At 43.2% G+C, this 23870-nt stretch overlaps 1 protein-coding gene across 2 annotated transcripts; it reads left to right on the plus strand.

Annotated features, from left to right (window-relative positions):
* The first annotated feature begins 12199 nt into the window (after positions 1-12199).
* On the plus strand, positions 12200-23214 carry LOC124048209. Of its 2 annotated transcripts, none has more exons than XM_046368756.1 (3): positions 12200-12433; positions 12534-12646; positions 15751-23214. In XM_046368756.1, the coding sequence occupies exon 3, from the start codon at positions 15829-15831 to the stop codon at positions 22201-22203; it is 6375 nt and encodes a 2124-aa protein (XP_046224712.1). In that variant the 5' UTR covers positions 12200-12433; positions 12534-12646; positions 15751-15828; the 3' UTR covers positions 22204-23214. The 2 variants fall into 2 exon arrangements, with proteins under 2 accessions (XP_046224712.1, XP_046224713.1); XM_046368757.1 differs by having other exon boundaries at positions 15755-23214.
* The last annotated feature ends 656 nt before the right edge of the window (positions 23215-23870 follow it).

The raw sequence follows: 23870 nt of genomic DNA on the forward strand, positions 1-23870 counted from the left end.
TCAAGTTTGTAAAGCATGCGCTTGTAATGCCAGGGTTTTAGGTTTGAATTCCGGGACCACCCATACATAAAACGGATGCACACAAGTCGTTTGGATAAAGTTTGGATAAAATCGTCTGCTAAATGGCATATGCATATATTATATTACTTCTGATGATTCTTAACACGCTCTCTGCTCAACAGACATGTAAACGCAAACAGAGTATCTGCAGCAAATCCATAAGTATAACAACTAGCCCTCTCCAAGCTTGATCATTTAGACAAATTTGCTAGTGAAACATGCAAGACGATCATATTACGAAGTTATTCACAATCAATCAATTCTGCAAATCCCGTTATTGAATCAGAATTCGATTTTAGAAGACATGTTTTTCCGTGACTGGAGATATAAACATACAGTATTTAAATATACAGGAGTCACTCACCAATTGTAAAGATAATTGTTTTGATGGACAAACATAGACCATTGTGAAGCGCCTTCATCGCTTTAGACTTTCTTTACCATTTATTTTGTTCATTCGCTCTGATAGCTGCTTGGAAGGCGCTGTCTCATTGAAAAATAAACATTTCCTGTATTAGATTAGAACGTGGTTGATGATGAAATGAGATAATATGCCCGAAGCTCAGCGCATCTTAATGCATCCATTTACAGTGCATTCGGAAAGTATTCAGACCCCTTGACTTTTTCCACATTTTGTTACATTACAGCCTTCAATTCAATTCAATTTTTTCCCCTCATCAATCTACACACAATAACCCACAATGACAAAGCAAAAACAGGTTTTTATAAATGTATTACAAATTACAAATTGAAATATCACATTTACACAAGTATTCAGACCCTTTTTGACCTGCTGTATACATGTTGGAGAGGAGCAGACTTGTAGAATGGAAAGGGTAGCTTTGTGCACCCAGCTGCCTAGGATGCCTTGGCACGGGCCCAGAGCAACCCTCACCGCACCTGCCAAACTCTTTACTCAGTACTTTGTTGAAGCACCTTTGGCAGAAATGACAGCATAGAGTCTTCTTCGTATGAAACTACAAGTTTGGCACACCTGTATTTGGGGAGTTTCTGCTATTCTTCTCTGTAGATCCTCTCAGGTTGGATGGGGACCGTCACTGCACAGGTATTTTCACGTCTCTCCAGAAATGTTAAAATCGGATTCAAGTCCGGGCTCTGGTTGGGCCACTCAAGGACATTTAGAGACTTGTCCCAAAGCCACTTGTCTTGGCTGTGTGCTTAGGGTCGTTGTCCTGTTGGACGGTTAACCTTCATCCCAGTCTGAGGTCCTGAGCGCTCTGGAGCAGATTTTTATCAAGGAGCTCTCAGTATTTTGCTCCGTTCATCTTTGCCTCGATCCTGACTTGTCTCCCAGTCCCTGCTGCTGAAAAACATCCCCACAGCATGATGCTGCCATCACCATACTTCACCGTAGGGATGGTCCCAGGTTTCCTCCAGATGTGACGCTTGGCATTCAGGCCAAAGAGTTCAATCTTAGTTTCATCAGACCAGAGAATCTTGTTTCTCATGGTCTGAGAGTCCTTTAGGTGCCCTTTGGCAAACTCCAAGCGGGCTGTCTTGTGCCCTTTACCGAGGAGTGGCTTCCATCTACCATAAAGGCCTGATTGGTGGAGTGATGCAGAACTCTACAGCTCAGAGTGACCATTGGGATCTTTGCCACCTCCCTGACCAAGGCCCTTCTCCCTCGATTGCTCAGTTTGGCCAGGCGACCAGCTCTAGGAAGAAGTCTAGGAAGAAACTTGGTGGTTTCAAACTTCTTCCATTTAAGAATAATGGAGGCCATTGTGTTCTTGGGAATCTTTATTGCTGCACACATTTTCAGCCTCGACACAATCCTGTCTAGGAACTCTATGAACAATTCCTTGGACCTCATAGCTTGTTTTTTTTCTCTGACATGCACTGTCAACTGTGGGACCTTATATAAACAGGTGTGTGCCTTTCCAAATCATGTCCAATCAATGGAATTTACCACAGCTAGACTCCAATCAAGACAAACATACTGTGCTTAAACTAATAACACACAAATTATTGTATTTGTCTTGTCTATATTGAATACATAATTTAAACATTCACAGTGTAGGTTGGAAAAAGCATGTGAACCACTAGGCTAATGACTTTTCCAAAATATAATTGTCAGGAGTCAGCTAACCAGGAGTCAGCTAACCTGATAATTGTCAGGAGTCAGCTAACCTGATAATTGTCAGGAGTCAGGAGTCAGCTAACCTGGAGTCAGCTAACCTGATAATTGTCAGGAGTCAGGAGTCAGCTAACCTGAAGTCAGCTAACCTGATAATTGTCAGGAGTCAGGAGTCAGTCAGCTAACCAGGAGTCAGCTAACCTGATAATTGTCAGGAGTCAGGAGTCAGCTAATCTGGAGTCAGCTAACCTGATAATTGTCAGGAGTCAGGAGTCAGCTAACCAGGAGTCAGCTAACCTGATAATTGTCAGGAGTCAGGAGTCAGCTAACCTGGAGTCAGCTAACCTGATAATTGTCAGGAGTCAGCTAACCTGGAGTCAGCTAACCTGATAATTGTCAGGAGTCAGGAGTCAGGAGTCAGTTAATCAGGAGTCAGCTATCCTGATAATTGTCAGGAGTCAGGAGTCAGGAGTCAGCTAACCAGGAGTCAGCTAACCTGATCATTGTCAGGAGTCAGCTAACCTGGAGTCAGCTAACCTGATAATTGTCAGGAGTCAGGAGTCAGCTAACCTGGAGTCAGCTAACCTGATAATTGTCAGGAGTCAGGAGTCAAGAGTCAGGAGTCAGCTAACCTGGAGTCAGCTAACCTGATAATTGTCAGGAGTCAGGAGTCAGCTAACCAGGAGTCAGCTAACCTGATAATTGTCAGGAGTCAGGAGTCAGCTAACCTGGAGTCAGCTAACCTGATAATTGTCAGGAGTCTGGAGTCAGCTAACCTGGAGTCAGCTAACCTGATAATTGTCAGGAGTCAGGAGACAGGAGTCAGGAGTCAGCTAACCTGGAGTCCAATCAATGAGACGAGATTGGAGATGTTAGTTAGAGCTGCCTTGCCCAATAATGTTTTTTTATTTTTTATTTGAATTTGCTATTCACAAGAAGCATTGCCTGATGTGAACCATGCCTCGAACAAAAGAGATCTCAGAAGACCTAAGATGAAGAATTGTTGACTTGCATGAAGCTGGAAAGGGTTACAAAAGTATCTCTAAAAGCCTTGATGTTCATCAGTGTATGGGAAGAGAAACGGTCTATAAATGCAGAAAGTTCAGCACTGTTGCTACTCTCCGTCGGAGTGGCCGTCCTGCAAAGATGACTGCAAAAGCACAGCGCTGAATGCTCAATGAGGTTAAGAAGAATCCTAGAGTGTCAGCTAAAGACTTACAGAAATCTCTGGAACATGCTAAAATCTCTGTTGACGAGTCTACGATACATAAAACACTTAACAAGAATGGTGTTCATGGTAGGACACCAAGGAAGAAGCCACTGCTGTCCAAAAAGAACAACTGTACAGTATGGTGGAGGAAGAATCACGGTCTGGGGCTGCTTTGCTGCCTCAGGGTCTGGACAGCTTGCCACCATCGATGGAAAAATGTATTACGTTTATCAAGACATTTTGCAGGAGAATGTTAGGCTGTCCGCCAACGACCCAAAACAGAGAAGTAAATCAACAACAGAATCACTTCAGCAGAAGTATATATGCCTTCTGGAGTGGCCCAGTCATTGTTCTGACCTCAACCCGATTGAGCTGCTGTGGCATGACCTCAATAGAGTGGTTCACACCAGACATCCCAAGAATATTGCTGAACTGAATCAGTTTTGTAAAGAGAAATGGTCCAAAATTCCTCTTGACCGTTGTGGAGGTCTGATCCTCAACTACAGAAAACGTTTGGTTGAAGTTACTGCTGCCAAAGGAGGGTCAACCAGTTATTAAATCCAAGGGTTCACATACTTTTCCCACCCTGCACTGTGAATGTTTACACAGTGTGTTCAATAAAGACATGAAAACATATAATTGTTTGTGTGTTATTAGTTTAAGCAGACTGTTTTTGTCTACTGTTGTGACATAGATGAAGATCAAGTAAAATTTTATGAACAATTTATGCAGAAATCCAGGTATTTCCAAAGGGTTCACATACTTTTTCTTGCCACTGTATGCTTGATAATGGCAATTTTGTTTTTAGATATAACTCTGTATATGATTATGAAAACGGTTGATACATTCACATTTGTAATTTCTTGGCTAGCCTATGATTTGTAAAGATGTGTAAACTACACAGGGCCATGCAACACAGTAGTCAATGCACAGGGAGTATGTTCACTTTACAAAATGGATCGTTAAGTTCTAGACGATAAAGAAAACATTGGGTCCTACTGGTGCGGTGTATGTTACAATACTATGTGTTATTGTTGATCTGGATCGAAATCTACATGTATGAACTTGTATGTGGTGGAGTGCTGTTGCTTTATGATTACACAGCAGTCATTGACACTTGGATGTTGGGTATGTTGGCTACACAGTACTTGGTATTTTGGAATGAATTCTGCCTGGCATGTGGGTCAGACAGGCACAGACATGTTCCACCATAATATACAGAACATAAATCCCAAGGGCAACTGTGGAGCATACCGCCCAGCGGCAGACAATCCTCTTTGGCAGTTAACAATTTTCTGAGCTGTTTGTGTTTTGCTCAACAACAACCGGACAGTGACCTGAAGGGAAGTTTACCCCGTCCCCCTCTCAACCCTCCCATTCCCTTCTCCGTGACCCTGAGAAGTCTGGACCCGGAGAGGCCCGGGGTGTCAGGTTCGTAACATGGGTTCTTCAGGGCACACCGAGGAGAGCTTACCCCTTCTCAGTGCTCGGGTCATGGTTGGGTTTAATAGCAGGCAGCAATGCTCAAACTCTCTCAGCTTTCCCTTGTAAAGACACAGTCTAGTGCTTCATTAATAGCAACAGCCTGGTCCATATCACCAGGTATCTCTTGATTATTTTTGACCTGCTATGTAAATTTTGGAGAGGCGCAGACATGTACAATGGCAAGGGTAGCTTTGTGCGCCTAGCTGCCTAGGATACCTTGGCACGGGCCCAGAGCACCCCCCCATGGCCCCTGCCAGCCAGCAACGACCAACCCACTAACCTCAACCCCCCCCCCCCCCACCACCACTCCACTGCAGCTCCCTACACTGAAGAGGTGTGGGAGATATGGAGAGAAGACAATATTAACATGAGCTGGGTCTTTTCAGGTTGTTAGTAGGGACAAGGGGAGATTTTGGAAGCATTGATTAGATGAAGGTAATGAACAAACAAACAGACGGGTGGGTGTGCCATGTATTGGATAAACTACAGTGATTAGGTGACAAAACAAAAAGTATTTTGGTAATGTTTGCAATCATGTTTCCTAGCCTTTCATACCGCACAATTCAGTATACAAAATGTGTGCATTATTTTGCTCAAATAAATCCTTGAATTAAACGGAGATGGCAGACACTGCACTGGGACACTTGAATACCTACAGTATTACATGTTATTCTACCCATGTGAATCCTGGCTCCCATGATTACATGCCACTTTATAGGCCAAGCCACATGGTCCTCCTAAACCGTGGAGGTCAATGAGGCCTCCTCAGACTGTGACCTTGTGTCGTTGGCATACAGTCGGTTGCCTCTCCAGTTTCTTCTGGCTTCCTGGAATTATGATGGCCTCCGGTGTGATTCCAGACCTAGACACATGCCGCAGACAGTATCACACTGGAGCCTTGTCTCACGGGAGCCCTGTCTCCACTGCTCCACACACTCTTGAGATCACGGATTGAATGTGGTTGAGATAAGTATGCATTTTAGTATCTTGATCCATGAAACCAATGAACAAGGTATCATGGTTTCTCTCCCAGGAGGTTGATGGCACCTTAATTGGGGAGAACGGGCTCATGGTAATGGCTGGAGCGGAATTAGTGGAATGGAATCATATACATCAAACACATAGTTTCCATGGTTTCCATGTATTTGATGCCATTCCATTTGTGCCGTTCCAGCCATTATTATGTGCCGTCCTCCCCTCAGCAGCCTCCACTGGTTTCTGTGGATAGTACATTAAGCTTGATAATCAGAGGTTAGTTTTGTTTGTTCTGTTCGAACAGACGCTAATCTATTTTGATATAATGTTTCTCTATAAAGTATAGTTATAAATGTGTTTCTCTGACCAGTTCCAACTTGCTTCATACAGTAATGGTGGCCTCATTCCTAGCTTGTCAAACTATCGATGTCACCTCAGAGGTGTCAGAATGTCTGGGCTGTCCTTGGCTGACCAATTGGTCTGGCTGTTTCAGTAACACACTGCTTTTCTATCTATCTGATCCAGGGAACCATGGGCCTACTGAATGTATCCAAGAGGAGTTGGACAGACTATCAACTAGCTGATCCCAGCTGTGCTAACTGCATCAGCGGACAGGAATGGCGGGCATTCCACCAGCTGTGCACATCGTCCTCATACCGAACAGAAATGCCTGTTTTTACTGTCATGACAGCCAGTCAGTTAGTCATGTGCTTGCTTGCATGTGCTTGCCTGCATGGTCCCCAGTTGCTGTTACTGATAACTAGCCCCCCACTGCTGCCCAGCACAGACCCATGTGTTTGTGTGTCCATCAGATAGGGTCTGGGCCCTGCATCTCTGCCGGCCTGCATGACTATGTCCCTGATTGACTAACACTCCAGCAGAAAGCGGCCCGCGCCGCTCCAATCTCCTATTTTAGCATTAGCTGGCTGCAGGGAGAAGGGCAGCAAGAGGAACTGACACGAAAGTCCGTTTGGAACTTGGTTGGAGGCTGGGTTGCTAGGGGAGACCCTCCTGCTGACACCATGTGACCTGATTCCGGGAAAGGTTGAGTGGCTGGCTACAGATAGCAATAGGGAAATGCACTCGGATTGCACTCTAATTTTAAATCATCTTATCAATCTCTCCAAAACAATGAAGGGAATTTCCCCCTCTGAGATCGATAAATTGTCTAGTATATTCCATACACATTTAAAACAGTAGATAGTGATAGCGCTGACATCATCCATATATTCCTATGGAAAGCTCCCGTGAACCAGGAAGTATTTTAATTTGAAGTGCACCATTTTGCACAATGGGGCTGAATGGCACTTATAAATAATTGTTAAGGATCATGGTGAAAGTGGCCATAACTAGCAAAGGATCATGGTTGATGTAATCATTTTCATCCTGACTGGGTGAGTCAACCTTAATGTCTATGGCATGAGGGTGCAAGCCTCCTCATAGCCTGTTGGCCATTGTGGCGATCATAATGGGCTTTCTAGGGCAGACTAGGGCTTATGGCACCGCTAGGTTGCTACGCAGTAGCTGGCCAGCAGAGCTCGTGACTTCATGCTTTTTTTTTCTGTCAAACCATCTTGGTAATGTTCAAATAAAAGTCTGTGTCACCTTTGCTTGCAAACAGAAAAGTTGCGTAAAATCACACATTTCTCAAATTTCCCTTGAAATCTTGCTTTTTCAAAGATACAGTCCTTCCAATCCCGTGCCTATACTTTCTGCAACAACTCTTCACACTGTATCTCTCAAGTCAGCAAAGGCATTGAAGACACTGTTTCCATCGCCTGGAATCACATTGGACCTTGCTTGCTGCCAGTAACAGGTGTTGTTGGCCTGACATTTGACTGATTAGCTGAGATATGGAAGGTGTGACAGAACGAGAGACAGGTTGTTACTGTATGAAATACAACATGACAGAAATAGACCTGCTTAAATAGAGCACCTTGGTACAGTAAGTCAGGAGAAGTTCATGGAAAAGCAAACCAAGGAACAAAAACAATGAAATCAGGGTTGAATAAGTTACTTTCTAAATGCAATCCATTGCAGTTACTAAATACATGTCCAGTAATGTAAATTTTGGATTACCCAAACTCAGGAACGTAATCTGATTACTTTGTTACTTTGGGATTACTTTCCCCTTAAAGCAGCAATCAGCAGTTGAAACAATAATAAATCATTTCTCCCTCCCCTGTTTCGGTGAAAAGCTGAGGGATGGAGCTGGAGAAATGTAACCACGCTCTAATTTATAGACGGGGGTATGGATGCAAGGATTTACCATCCATAATAATTATATGTTTGTTTAAATTTACCTTGTTTTGGGGAAAAACAAGTTCATATGTTGGGAACTGATTTGGTATAACAGTTGGGGGGGCTTTACTTGGCTCATCGCCAAGTAGCTACTCCTTGTTGCGGGCCGGATGCCTGCAAATCAAATGTTATTTGTCACATGCCCTGAATACAACCTTACAGTGAAATGCTTACTTACAAGCATTTAACCAACCGTGCAGTTTTAAGACAATGCAGCTCTATACAGGGTGTACCAGTACAGAGTCAATGTGCGGGGGGCACCGGTTAGTCGAGGTAATTGAGGTAATATGTACATGTAGGTAGAGTTATTAAAGTGACTATGCATAGATAATAAGAGAGTAGCAGCAGCGTAGAAGGGGGGGGGGGGTTAATGCAAATAGTCTGGGTAGACATTTGATTAGATGTTCAGGAGTCTTATGGCTTGGGGGTAGAAGCTGTTTAGAAGCCTCTTGGACCTAGACTTGGCGCTCCGGTACCGCTTGCTGTGCGGTATCAGAAAGAACAGTTTATGATTAGGGTGGCTGGAGTCTTTGACAATTTTTAGGACCTTCCTCTGACACCGCCTGGTATAGAGGTCGGCAGGATGGCAGGAAGCTTGGCCCCGGTGATGTACTGTGCCGTACGCATTACCTTCTGCAGAGCCTTGCGGTTGGCGGCCGAGCAGTTGCCATACCAGGCAGTGATGCAACCTGTCAGGATGCTCTCGATGGTGCAGCTGTAAAACCTTTTGAGGATCTGAGGACCCATGCCAAATATTTCCAGTCTCCAGAGGGGGAATAGCTTTTGTTGTGCCCTCTTCGAGACTATCTTGGTGTGCTTGGACCATGATAGTTTGTTGGTGATGTGGACGCCAAGGAACTTGAAGCTCTCAACCTGCTCTACTACAGCCCCATCATTGAGAATGGGCGCATGCTCGGTCCTCCTTTTCCTATAGTCCACAATCATCTCCTTTACCTTGATCATGTTGAGGTGTTAAGAAGCGCGGCTTAACAGGTCATGTTTCAGAGGATGCATGACTGGGTCAGTAGCTATATACAGGGTCAGTTCCAGGGTCAGTAGCTACATACAGGGTCAGTTCCAAGGTCAGTAACTATATACAGGGTCAGTTCCAGGGTCAGTAGCTATGTACAGGGTCAGTTCAATGGTCAGTAGCTACAGTTGAAGTCGGAAGTTGACATACACTTAGATTGGAGTCACTAAAACTAATTTTCCAGCCACTCCACACACTTCTTGTTAACAAACTATAGTTTTGGCAAGTCGGTTAGGACATCTACTTTGTGCATGACACAAGTAATTTTTCCAGCAATTGTTTACAGACAGATTATTTCATTTATAATTCACTGTATCATAATTCCAGTGGGTCAGAAGTGTAAATACACCAAGTTGACTGTGCCTTTAAACAGCTTGGAAAATTACAGAAAATGATGTCATGTCTTTAGAAGCTTCTGATTGAAATCATTTGAGTCAATTGCAGGTGTACCTGTGGATGTATTTCAAGGTCTACCTTCAAACTCAGTGCCTTTTTGCTTGACATCATGGGAAAATCAAAAGAAATAAGCCAAGACCTCAGCAAAAAAAATTGTAGACCTCCACAAGTCTGGTTCATTCTTTGGAGCAATTTCCAAACGCCTGAAGGTACCACGTTCATCTGTACAAACAATAGTACGGAAGTATAAAAATCTTGGTACCACACAGCCGTCATGACAGCAAATGACCTTGTGAAGATGGTGGAGGAAACAGGTACAAAAGTATCTATATCCACAGTAAAACGAGTCCAATATCGACATAACCTGAAAGGCCGCTCAGCAAAGAAGTATCCACTGGTACAAAACTACCATAAAAAAGCCAGATTACGGTTTGCAATTGCACATGGGGACAAAGATCGTACTTTTTGGAGAAAAGTTGGAAAAATAGGATGATCGAGCATCAGTGAGGGCTCTTCGATACTCTTCGATACTCTTCGATACTGTCTTTCCAAGCCAGTCGGAAGACTTCCAGTTTGGTGTGACGCCATTTCCGTTCCAATTTTTTGGAAGATTGCTTCAGAGCTCGGGTATTTTCTGTATACCAGGGAGCTCGTTTCTTATGACAAATGTTTTTTGTTTTTAGGGATGTGACTGCATCGAGGGTATTGCGCAAGGTTAAATTGAGTTTGTCAATTAGGTGGTTAACTGATTTCTGTACTCTGACGTCCTTGGGTAGACAGAGGGAGTCTTGAAGGCCAATTAGGAATCTTTGTGTTGTCCAAGAATTTATAGCACGACTTTTGATGATCCTTGGTTGGGGACTGAGCAGATTATTTGTTGTGATTGCAAACGTAATAAAATGGTGGTCTGATAGTCCAGGATTATGAGGAAAACATTAAGATCCACAAAATTTATTCCACAGGACAAAACTAGGTCCAGAGTAGGACTGTGGCAGTGAGTAGGTCCAGAGACATGTTGGACAAATCCCATTGAGTCGATGATGACTCCGAAAGCCTCTTGGAGTGGGTCTGTGGACTTTTCCATGTGAATATTAAAGTCACCAAAAATGTGAATATTATCTGCCATGACTACAAGGTCCGATAGGAATTTAGGGAACTCAGTGAGGAATGCTGTATACGGCCCAGGAGTCCTGTAAACAGCAGCTATTAAAAAGTGATTAAGTAGGATGCATAGATTTTATGACTAGATGACGAAAACATAGTTTTTAAAATTTTTATTGAAATTTGCTATAGTAAATGTTAGCAACACCTCCGCCTTTGCGAGATGCACGGGGGATATGGTCACTAGTGTAACTCGGAGGTGAGGCCTCATTTAACACAGTAAATTCATCAGGCTTAAGCTATGTTTCGGTCAGGCCAATCACATCAATATTATGACCAGTGATTAGTTCATTGACTATAACTGCCTTGGAAGTGAGGAATCTAACATTAAGTAGCCATATTTTGAGATGTAGTTTTGCCCAACCTAGGTCGAGGCACAGACGGTCTCAACGGGGATAGCTGAGCTGACTACACTGACTGTGCTAGTGGCAGACTCCACTAAGCTGGCAGGCTGGCTAACATCCTGCTGCCTGGCCTGCACCCTATCTCATTGTGGAGCTAGGGGAGTTAGAGCCTTGTCTATGTTCGTAGATGTGATTCCTCCTTATTCCTATTTTGTGCTTTTGCCTGATTGATGAGTCATTTTTTCAATGCTGACTTGAATGTCATTGAGACAACAGAAATGTGTCATAATGGGTTTTTTTCTTCTCGCAAACATGTTTCTAAATGTAAAAGTAACCCAATAAGTAATCTAGTTTTACAAAAGTATCTATAATCTGATTATAATATTTGTGCTGCTAACGTCAATTATTACAGTTTAAAAAAAAATGTAATCAGATTACATGTAATCGATTACATGCAATCAGCTACTGCTCAACCCTGAATGAAAGTGTGGTATTGACAATAAAAGGGGGAAACGTATTAATTGTAGGAACGATTCAAATCTTAATTTGTCTGCAGGATTACAAGAGTTATTTTATGTGTGTACTAATCAAGTCCTTATTTTCCTTACCAAAGTAATTATGAAAGTTCCACCAATGTGGTTGAACAATGATTGACTAAATTGAGTAAAAGTTACCAGAAACTAGACGCCTCTCACTTCAATCTCACTGAAACAACAGAAGCTTCAAACACACAGACCACACAGCTTATCCCAGTAAACAAAGCATGGACCATGTGTGTACGTGTGTGTGTGTGTGTGTGTGTGTGTGTGTGTGTGTGTGTGTGTGTGTGTGTGTGTGTGTGTGTGTGTGTGTGTGTGTGTGTGTGTGTGTGTGTGTGTGTGTGTGTGTGTGTGTGTGTGTGTGTGTGTGTGTGTGTGTGTGTGTGTGTGTGTGTGTGTGTGTGTGTGTGTGTGTGTGTGGGGAAAAGCAAACACGTCATGGTAATCAGATGCCATTTGTCTCTCATTCTCCGCTTTAAGGAGTGTGACACTTGTGTGGATGACGCAATGAGCTATGTTTGATACCTTGTTTGTATGGCGAGACCATGGGAAAGACAAGTGAGTCACAGACTTAAAACCATCACCCCGTGAGTCCAACAGGAGCTAGAGACTGCTCCACTCAACCCCTCACGTGAATAGCCACTGTAGTCTTTGAAGGCGCTTAAAGATAAGGCTAGCGTGCTGCTATGGACACATGCTCTTAGATACTAAAATTAGTGTTACTGCTCAGTTTGGCCACACCGTCTTCTGTGTCTATTTCGGTAGCCACTCTTCCATGCTTAGCTTTTAGGGTCCTTTACCCACTGCATTTACCGCATGGAACTCAGAGCTTGAGTAGGTTCAAGGATTTATCTTTGGTTATTTATTTATTCAAAGTCAACTTTTTGCCTGCTTGTAAACTTGTTACTCACTCCTTCGATTTTTTTTTTTGCAGGTGCCGTCGATTCATCAGGACTTAAGGATTTTTTCCTCATGACCCCCCCTTCCCCCTCCCCGTCTTTGATTTGACCCTTACCCCCAACCAAACATGGAATACACGATCAAAAGGTAAAGCCAAATTGTATCTTCATTAATGGTAATAACTGTCCAAAGCGTGGAAATGTAAGGGGATGATTGGATCACACAGTCTGGATCGTTTCTTTGTGTGTGGGGTGAAGGGCTCACAATCTGACCCTTCTACCCTAATACTCAAACAAACATATGCCACATGTACACGACAAACATGTCAATATTTACTTTTCATTTTTATGATAGCCATAAGCAAATATATATATACCAACTGAAGCTTCTGTCCAAATTGTGCACTTTTATGTCCAAACAATTTAAGTCCAAACATTTTTAAGTTTATGAGGCGTAACTTTGAAGACGGTGTTTGTTATGTTTCTGACACTAACTAAATGTAATGTATATTACTGTACCTTAACAGTATAATACTGAACAGTTACCTTGGGGTTTGATAGGTGGGATAGATAGCCTCTCTACTCTTGTTTCTCCTCTGGTATTAATACACCAACTCGAGGCTGGGAAATCACCCTGCCTCTGTAGCTGGCATCACATTATAAGCACTGGAAAATAGCTTAGTGCTGGCCAAATTCTCCTGGAAAGTGAATGGATTCTTTCATCTCAGTTCCAGTTACATAATAAAGTGTGTTGTTAAATATTGAGGGCAGAAGATTGAAAATGCATGTGTGTGACTGGCAAAGTCAGGACGAATGTACGCAGAGTTCGGCCTACACACGTCTGGGTAACTGTTGTTGATCTTGACATGATCATGAATCGGAATCATGTTTCTTCTTCTCTGCTTTTGAATCCCGTTTTACTCAGAGGGTTAAATTGTATACAACACTATGGCATATTCGGTACTCTCACTGTGTTTGTGTGTCTATCTATCTTCATCAGCTGCAGCTTCTTTTAAGGAGTTTTGTAGGAACAATAACATTGACCAATATGCCAACGGTTAAGCTCCCAGGTCAGAATATTGAAATGGGTTAATGAGCTATTCTAGACCCTCACCCAGATAGCGAAACTGAGCTAAGCAGCTGCTGCAAAGTGCACTGTGAACAACGCCATGATTTAAATGCATTCTCAGCGCCCCATGTAAACTTATTCTACACATAAAATGTTTAAAGAGCATCGTGGTGTGTGATTTGCTTATATAAGCTTGACCATCAATCATATTATGAAAATATACACTGCCTGTACAAAACATTAGGAACACATTTGCTAATGTTGAGTTGCACCTTTTGCACTCAGAACAGCCTCAATTCATCAGGGCATGGACTCTACAAGGTGTTGAAAGTGATCCCACAGTTGTGTCGAGTTGGTTGGATGTTCTTTGGGTGGAGGACCCATTCTTGAAACACACAGGAAACTGTTAAGCGTGAAAAACCCAGCAGCGTTGCAGTTCTTGACACAAACCAGTGCGCCTGGTTAGGTACCATACCCCGTTCAAAGGCACATACATATCTTGTCTTGCCCATTCACCCTCTGAATGGCACACATACACAATCCATGACTCAATTGTCTCAAGGCTAAAAAAAAATCCTTCTTTAACCTGTCTCCTCCCTTTCATCGACACTAATTGAAGTGGATTGAACAGGTGACATCAATAAGGGATCATAGCTTTCACCTGGATTCACCTGGTCAGTCTGTCATGGAAAGAGTTCCTATTGCTCCTAATGTTTTGTCCACTCGTGGGGAATATAATAAGTGCTGTATATCCATTGTGAAGGTGACCACAGGAGGAAAATAATCCTGCAGCAGCAGGAAAAGTGAATTATTGTGTGGATTATAATAATGGACATTTGTGTAGAGTGGAAATGACTAACATTTTAAGCATTTTTAAACCTCAAATACACCACAAGTTTGCATCTCCTGCAATGACAGGGTGATGAAATGAAGATCCTGCACCTGTAGCATGTTCTAACATGCTGTTAACATGCTACCCACATGGTTGTACACAAACCTATGCTGATTTATAGGAATGTTGCAAACAATAACAGTGATTACAATGTGATGGCCTTTTCTGATGATAATGCCTATATTATATTATATCTATTAGTCTGTTCGTCCATAGCCTGTTAGTCTAAAGCCATTATTATCGGACTATACCAGGGTTCTCCAACCCTGTTCCAGGAGAGCTACCCCCATGTACATGTTTACTCCAACCCCAGTTGTATCTAACCTGATTCAGAGTATCAACTAGCTTATTATTAGAATTTTGTGTGCTCGATTAGGGTTGGAGCAAAAACCTACAGGACAGTAGCTCTCCAGGAACAGGGTTGGAGAGCCCTGATATAGTCAGATAATAATGCCTATAGACTAACATAGTCATACAGGTGTAGGATCTTAATTAGATCACCCAGTTGCAGGATAACTTTTTTCCAATGTAAGAAATATCACACTTGTGCTGTATTTGAGGTTTAAAAAGGCTTCTAAAGTTTTTAATTTCCACTTTGAAATTTCAGAATTGATTTGCCCAAACAAAACAAAATTCACTTACAGAAAATGTCCATTAATTAGTCCACATTTTCTGTTGCTGCAGGACTATTTTCCTGCTGTAGCAAACTGACTGAAATTAAGATCCTACATGTGTAGGCAGTACAACAGATACACTGTGGTACAGGGCATCAAGGACACCAGCTCCTATAAAATCTCAGTATTTATGAGACACGAGGTCAAAAGTTCTTCATTGTCATGCTGCTCATATCCATGGTCATCCTTGAGGTTTAGGAGACAGTGTAGAAGCATCCTCCTTCCCTAGAAATAGCCTGCGGTATGGTATGTGTTTGTCTGTGGTGTACATAGCAACGAGATAATTCAGTTCACACATATCATGGACACAAAAGACAGAGTGAGATACAGTACATGGTCTACCAAACAATTTATTGTGCTATCAAAATGGACACAGCCCTTTCTGTAGTGTTAGGAGGAATCACATTTTTAAAAACTACATCTCGCTTGTAATTTGTAAAAATGATTAGGCTGATGAAAAAACGCTTGCATCTCAGAAATGCATCGACAAAAGCCTGGAACTTTCATTGAGCAGATACTGTACATGCTTCTAAGTCAGTCACTATACAATCTGAATAAAGCAATTAAGTGCTGCTGTTTCCTGATTGTGACACTGTACGTATTTCCTTCTTTCCCAGGAAGATGGTAAGCTGACCCAACTAGGGACGCTATAGACTCATCCATCTAAAACCCATTGTCAACCATCAGCCATCACCATGACCTGTGTGGAGAAGCGCCAACACGTGAGCCACCGGAACACCATGCTCCACCACCGCTTCCCCAACGGCTTCACTGAGATCTTCCTGGACGAGACGGACCGAGAGGTCAGCACGCTCACTGACCGAGCCTTCCGGAGCCTGTGCATCGGGGACGAGGCCGTGTACAACGATGAGTTTTCATATGGATACCCTTTCAGCTGTCACAAGCCCCTAGTGGAGAAGCCCCTGGAAAAGACTAAAGACGCTGGTACAAAGCACCAACTCAATGGTGCCAAAGACACTCAACCCTGGAGGCAGAAGGAAAGTATGTCCAACGTGTTGATTAAAAATAGTGATTTTAAGGACCCCAGCGGGGACTCGTGGGATAAGTCGGCCCTCTTCAGCATCGAAAGGGAACTATCAGAATTCTCCTCCGATTACAAGAACCTCACAGCCAAGAAATCAGACAAAAATGCAAAGTGCTCCAAGACAAAAAATGGCCAATCTATTTTCAAGCTGCGGAAGCTGAATATCAAAAACTTTTTTCTGCACAGCGAGTTCAGCCCGTTCCAATCATGGAGGGATTTTAATCGCTTTCCGTCAGGTCAAGATGGCATCACCTCCATTCTCCCGGTGGTGGACAACCTCCCTAAATGGTATGACTCCCCGCTATACAAACAACTGACTGAGGCGCATCGAATAGAAACACTGCTTGCGGAGGAGACAGAGCAGCAGTGCCAGAAACCAGTCAAACCCCCTCCTCCTCCTCATCCTCCACCCAAGGTTCTGCCAAAACCCTCTGCCCCCGAGAAGAGGTCTGCGTCGGACACCTCTTCTAAGGGTGAAACCAGCGCCCCCTGGAGGAGAAACAGAGCGAGAGCCAAGAGTGCTGTACCTGTCAACCAACCGGGAGTACTTTGCCCTCCCACTGAAACCCCAAAACTGATGGAGGAGATTCCTTTGCTGTATAAAAAGGAAGTCAAGTCGGCAAAGGTGAAAGAAGTGGAGAAGTCGTGCTCTTTGACCAATACTCCATTCAGCATTTCACAGCTGATGACACCCGTAATACTGTTCAGACAGGCTACAGACACCTCAGAGATCCTGTCAGCAGTGCTCTCTCCCTCTCTCCTCGATCTCCCCCTCCTAGACATAGAGCATGTGTCGCCAGTCATATCAAGGTCGACCTCCGAGGTCGTCAAACGAGACAGCTACAAATCTATTGCGTCCAGTTTGTTGTTCAACCTCAAGGATAACAGGAAGAGGGTCAAGAGCAGGTACAGCCCGCCAAAGTTCAAAACCGAACAGGCGGATCGTAGCACTCTGTCTCCAAAGCTGCTGGAACAGAGACTACTCAAATATGCAAAAGCTCCTTCTGATGGTATAGCCTCTGGCTTCAGTACACCTGCCATTATAGCCTCCGGTTTAAGTACACCTCCCATTATATTAGATGGACTGCCTATATGTAGCCCAGCTGTTTCAGAATCTAGCAATGCTGGTCTTAGGAAATATATGGATTCGGAAATATCAGACGATTACTTGATATCCAACTTATTGCAAACCAAAAGAGAGGCTGCGGGTAGCAGGAGCCCTGGGTCGCCCTTCACACACTCAAAGGTGAACAAGCGCTCCCTGACTACGAAACAAACATACCCAACTCTGAACTTGTACAAGAGTCCTGCGGGGCCAGAGATGAAACACTTCTCACCGTCATTGAGTAAGGATACTTTGTCCATTGCCACGCCCAACAAAGGACTTTCTCTGAATATGTCAGACAAGACAAAGTACCATCCTAGTGCACAAAAGAAAGGGATTTCTCTGAATGTACCAGAAAAGCCGGCAAAAGAGATGTTGCAGCGAAAGGAGAAAGACATCGGTGACCAGCCTGCACATACAATAACGAATACAGCACAGAACAAAGTGGCATCTCCCAATTTAACTGCAGCGCAAAACAAAGTGTCGTCGCCAAATTTAACAGACAACGCTAAACAACCAACAAAAGACACTGTGGAATTGAAGGAAGAACACATCGGTGAACAGACTGTAAATACAAGAGAAGCCATCACAGCTATTAGGGAGACGTTAACTACAGCCCAAAATAAAGTGCTGTTCTCGAAAAGAAAAGCCCATACCAAAAGGTCAACAAAGGACATGAGCGAGTTAAATGTCAAATATGCAGTTGAAGAGGTTACGAAAGCCGGTTTGGACGCAATATCCACCGCTCAAAGCAAAATATTATCTCCCAATAGAACAGAAGCTGTAGAAGAATTGACCATGAACAAGAACAACATCGTCAAAACAGAGGCGTCCCAAGAGAAAGATGACAATGCAATTGTAGTCGAGGATAGACATTCACTCCATTCCCTTTCAGTGCCAAGCCACAGACGGAGAGAGCGACAGACAACAGGTGAGACACATCCAACTGACAACACACTCACCAACGGATTTATAGAACGTGCGGAAAAAGAGAAAGAAATGATTTTGTCAGAAAAGGAGAAGGAGCCGGTTAAAAAGCAAGGCAGGTTTAAACACGCATTTTCAGCGAGACAAAACAACTATATTAAAAGCCAAAGATATGCAATGAAGGAGAGTGGCGAGAAAGTGGAGGATGAGGAGGATTTTGAACCTAAAATGGAGGTAAATAATAAGAAAGATGTGGATGAAGAAGGACATTATACAGAGAAGACGGTGCACAAAGAAATGAACGATAGCGAAAAGAGAGTAAGTGACTTACATGCACTGAAAGAGCTGGAAAAGGCTAGATTGGGTGAACACCTTATCAAGGACAGTGAGAATTTGAACCTCGAACCAGGGAGAGATAGGGAGACAAAGGCAAAAAACCATTTAATTTCCAGGGAGCTTAGGAACATCAAAAGGGACATGCTTTCTATGCGAGGAAACACATTCGCTAAAAAAGAGGCATTTGTGAACAAAGAGAAGGAGCAAACTAAGCATCATGTATTCTCAAAGATAGACAACAACGTTGTTGTGAACAAGTCATTGATCAACGACAATTATGACAAGGCTAAAATGGCACTCGAGGAAATCATATCGGATAGAGAAGAGAAACGTAAAAAGAAAGTCTTAAAGAATAAAGAAGAGGATGTCAATACAGTCCCAGGTGAGAACACTGATGATAGTTGTAATGTTGGAGTCCAAGAGCGTAGACAAGCAAGACAGGATTCTATCAGGACAGCAGCAGAGGAGGAACAAAAGGAGGCGAGAGAGAGGCTAGGAGATCTGGGGGATCATCATCATCATCATCATCAGACACAAGAAATCATTACCAAGACTGAGACACAACTTAGTGGAAATCACAGGTTGGGTGCCACAATCTATGCTGGAGAAAATAAACTCGCAACAAGACCTATCAGGGAGGATCAAGAGACTAGAAACATCATCAATAATGTCAGTGACAAACAAAAATACAATATTAGATCCAGCAATTACTCAGCAGAGGAGAGTGATAGAACTGTTGCTAGACAGTTATCTATTGAAACAAGCGATGACACCTCTACAAATGATGAGGTCGTCAGAGAGGAGAGTCAACCAGACGCACCCGTTCTCAAACCAGAGGTACCACCGAGGAGCAAGAAAGGGAACACTGAAACAGAGGACGGCACAGAGGAGGAGAAAGAATGTGGGAATGTTGTGAATATAATTGAGGAGGATATAAAGAATAGAGAACTTTCAAGAGGGGATAGTACTAATGACACAATTCAACAACAAAGGAACACGCGGGCAAGAGGCAAGGTCTCAAACAGGGAGGCCCTTGATGCAAAGATAAAAGCAGAAAGACAAACAGATGCACTTGAAATAGAGGCGACGACTGAGCAAGATACGCCAATTAAGCAAAATCATCCCCAGAAGAAGACTATTCTAGAAGACTATTCTAAACATTCAAAGCATCCCCATGAAACAAATGCCTCTTTTTCACTCAGTGAAGAGAAGGAGAAGGAAATGAAGGCTTTATCAAACGAAAGCCAAACTAATAAACTTCCTGTAAGGGAGCCCAAAGCAGAACAAACACCAAACAGTATGGAACAACAGGAACAACCCTGTGTAAGAAGGAAGACCCCTTTAAAACCAGGCAAAGATCATTCAAAACCTTCAAACCAAGTAAGCATCACTACTGAGGATGAATCAATAATGGAAAAAGAGAACATGAAAAAGAGCCAGGCAACTGAAGAGTCGAACAAATCAGTTAAGATTAGTGAAGATATTGCAAATGTTGAAGATATTAGAGAATTAGTGTCTCCGTTGTCAAATAGCAGTAGTATAAATCAAAGTCAACAGGATCAAACCAGTATGTCCTCGAAGTCATCTTATTTCTCTGTCGCGAGTTCATTGCAAAGAAACAACGAAACTGACTCAAACATCTATCACTCTTTGGAGAATTTGATTGCTAAATTAGAGGAGGTTGAGGAAGGAGTAGAGGACGTGGCAGAACGTGTGAGATGGGATTCGGAGACAAAGATAGAAGTGGAGTATTACTCGGTAAGTGATCATGAAAATGAGGAAGTTGGAGACAAGCCAGGAATCCCTTCCAGGCGAGATAGGGAAACATCCCGGAAGGAGGACAACGAGTCAAGAGCCAGAGAGATGGACAAAATTGGTTGGCTCCAGAGCCCCATGGACAACACAAACAGTCAAACGCCAACATCTCAGTCCAACGCCTCTTCACCAGTTCTGGGGAAACCGGCTCTATTCAAAGTGAAAGACAACACATTCAAGCATCATGTCTCACCTGTAACCAAGACAGTGAAACAGGTTCTGCACAAGACCAACCATGACCCAGCGGAACGTGCACCGTGGTCACCTAGGGAAAGCTTGAGTGGCTCTGAGAGGAGCGAGGAAGATCCTTTCAGTCATCTTAAAATACCGTCACCCTATAATGTCGCCACCACACCAGACAAACACTTCAAACCCAAAGAGACGGCATCTCCCCACTCTCCACAGTCACCGCTGTCTCCCTCAAAACTAACCCCCGAACACAGTCAAAAAGGCAACCGTGCGCCATGGTCACCCAGGGAGTGCTTGAGTGGCTCTGAGAGGGGCGAGAAAGATCACCTTGATATCCCTGAAGCCCATGCTGCTGCCACCACACCAGACAAACGCCTCAAACCCAAAGAGGTTCAATCTCACCACGCTACACACTCCCCACTGTCTCCCACAAAACTGACCCCCGAAAACACCCCAAAAGGCCAACAATATGGGGCTTTCCTCAATGTCCATCAGGAAGATTACATACATTCGGGGGTAAGTCCATCATCAGAAGGGGGGACAAGCACAGTGGATACAGCTGATAACAACCCAGAGGACTCCAAGGTGCAGTCTGGGTCAGCCTGCAGCGGGAATGACACCCAAGGCCCCGGCAGACCCCCCGTGGTCCCTCCTAAGTCAGAGAAGGCCCTCCTCAAAGCCATGAAGCTGACCACCAGAAGGATCCGAAAGGAGGAGAAGGGAAGTCAACCACACAAGAGCCGCAGCAGTAGAAGTGATAAAAACAAGATTGATAAATCATCGGAGCATAAAAATAGTAGCAGTGATAGTATTGACAAGCATTGTAGTAGTAAGAAGCAACATCAGGAAAGGACCGAACACATCAGCCACGGCAGTGAGAAGCACAGCCGTGGTGAATCGGAGCATCAAGGCCGTAGTAGTGAAAAGCCCAGGCAGGATGAATCAGAGCGTCAAGCCTATAAGAGTGAGAAGCACCACAATGGTGTACCTGAACATCAGAGCCATGCTAATGAGAAGCCCCCGACAGAAAAAAAAGAGCACAGCAGTCATAGTAGTGAGAAACATAGGCAAGGACGCAGCATTGACGAACAGAGGCATGGTGAATCAGAGCATCAAGGCCGTAAGAGTGACAAGCAAAGTCCTGGTGATTCCAAGCGTGAGGGCCGTAGTAGTGAGAAACACAGCCGAGGGATGCAAGAAAAGAGATTCCGCAGCAGTGACAGAGCTGTCAGTGAGAATAAAAGGCAAAACAGTGAGAGATCCACAAGTGAGAGAACCCCGCGTCATAGAGCTCAGAGCATGGATGGACACATCGGTGATAAAGTGGAACAGAGAATTCGTAGCAGTGAGACATCTCCTAGGGACAGACCAGTACCGAGGAGTCAGCGTATTGAGAAGTCCATTAGGGAGGAGCTGTCTCAGAGGGGCCGAGCCCGCGAGAGATCCAACAGAGAGAAACCAGAGAATTGGAACCATAGTGTTGATTCCTATGCCAGTGACGTTATAGACTTGACATCACCTCACCCTAATCTATCCCGCCAGTCCAGTTACACCAGCCAGTTCTCTCGTCAGTCCAGCATCGAGCCCGGTTACGCCTCCTACCCAATGACCGGAAGTTGCTGCAGGATCCAGACTCGGGGCAGTACTTCGTAGTTGACATGTCCGTCCAGGTCCAAACGAAGACCTTCTTTGATCCCAAAACTGGGAATTACGTGCAGTTACCTGTTCAGCCTCCCGAGGGCCCTGTGTCTCAGGCTTCCACCATGGAGGTGATAACCACACCAATGGTACTCTACCACGGTTCCTTTGTCCCAGTGCCTGTCTCATCCATCCCATCGCAGAAATCCATTGTCCCCGCCTCACAGTTGGACCAGGAAGACTTTGAACAAAGGCTGGAAAGGCAGAGGTATAAACACACAAACGATGGTCATCGCTACCTAGAGCCAGTGAACGGCTCCCAAGATCACATGATAGGGGAGTTCTTAGGCACTGAGGATCCTTATGACTGTATGAGCTGATAGGGCTTTTATCAACTTTGTGAGAAACGTTTTAACAGAGTTGAAGTGGAGTGTTCATTTGCATTTTTGAATTTGTGGTTTATATGAGCTACTTTAGACTTAATATAAAATTGGCATTTGGGAGTGTCTGACTTCAGGGATTCATGTACGATAAATATGTGATTTGTAATGTTATTGATGGAAAATGACAGCTTAAAGAGAAAGGACATGGGTGTTCCATGTTAATATGTATTTTCACACGTAGACATGAAGTTTGGTTATGCATTTTTATGTATTGTTTTGTTATTTCATTGATATGTAAAGTTCTGCTTTTTTTGTGACTTTTTCCACAAGCAGTTTGCCCTCGCATAAACACAATTTAGTCAGATTTTTATTTATTTATTTAAACATAAAGATACATTGTGTTTTAATCTACGTTTCAGTAGTCAATATCAGTCAACATGCAACTGAATATTGAAAGTCGCACATTACGTTTCATTCTAATATCTAAATGCTTGAAATACCATTAATGTACTTGGCAATGATTTATGCTTTGTAAAATAATTGGAGATACTTGGAAATATGTTTGGCAGTATTTTGCATTGAATGGCTAGAAAAAGCAGGTCTACATTTTGTTTTTGTAAATCATTCCAATAAAAAAAGATCTGAAGAACTAGAGTTTTCCTTTGCCATTATTTCATAATCTTGAGCTTGTTAAAATATGAAGTGATTTTTTATCCATTTATGAAAAGGTAGGCCTTTTTATAAATGGATAAAAATCACTTCATATTTTAACAAGCTCAAGATTATGAAACAACTGATGATTAGGCCTAAACTGCATTTATACACCATATTGTAATGCTTTTTTTCCCTTCTTTAAAAAAAAATCCAATTCGTGGTGAGACAAGCTGTTCCAAACTTTTTTTTAAATCGCGACCCCACCATGTAAAGAAAAGTGATGTAATCAACGGCCAAAGGTCATCTTTTTTTAATTGGGACTATGCCAGTCTATTACAAATCAGTCTGATGGTACTTCTGTGCTTCTGTACAGTATTTTCATCTGAAAGAAATATGGTTTCAAGTGACTGAAATGCATCAGAAAGGTATTGGGAAGTTCAGAAGATCATCAGGCAATGATGTTGTATGATTTTCTGTGTAGAAAACAACATCATCATTTGATTATTTTATAACCACCCCCAGTCTGATTTAGTACCTGGTCTTGTTCAAATGTTCCGGTGAGATTTGGGGGCATTGTAGAAGAGTCTTATCTTTCAATGATGGGGTCACAATATTTTCAAGCTTAAACCGTTCAAAAGTTAGAAT

This window comes from Oncorhynchus gorbuscha, linkage group LG11 (assembly GCF_021184085.1).
Source record: "Oncorhynchus gorbuscha isolate QuinsamMale2020 ecotype Even-year linkage group LG11, OgorEven_v1.0, whole genome shotgun sequence".
In the NCBI taxonomy this organism is placed as follows: Eukaryota; Metazoa; Chordata; class Actinopteri; order Salmoniformes; family Salmonidae; genus Oncorhynchus; species Oncorhynchus gorbuscha.

Coding starts and splice junctions, on each gene's coding strand:
- LOC124048209 (XM_046368756.1), top strand. CDS start 15,829: ATGACCTGTGTGGAGAAGCGCCAACACGTGAGCCACCGGAACACCATG.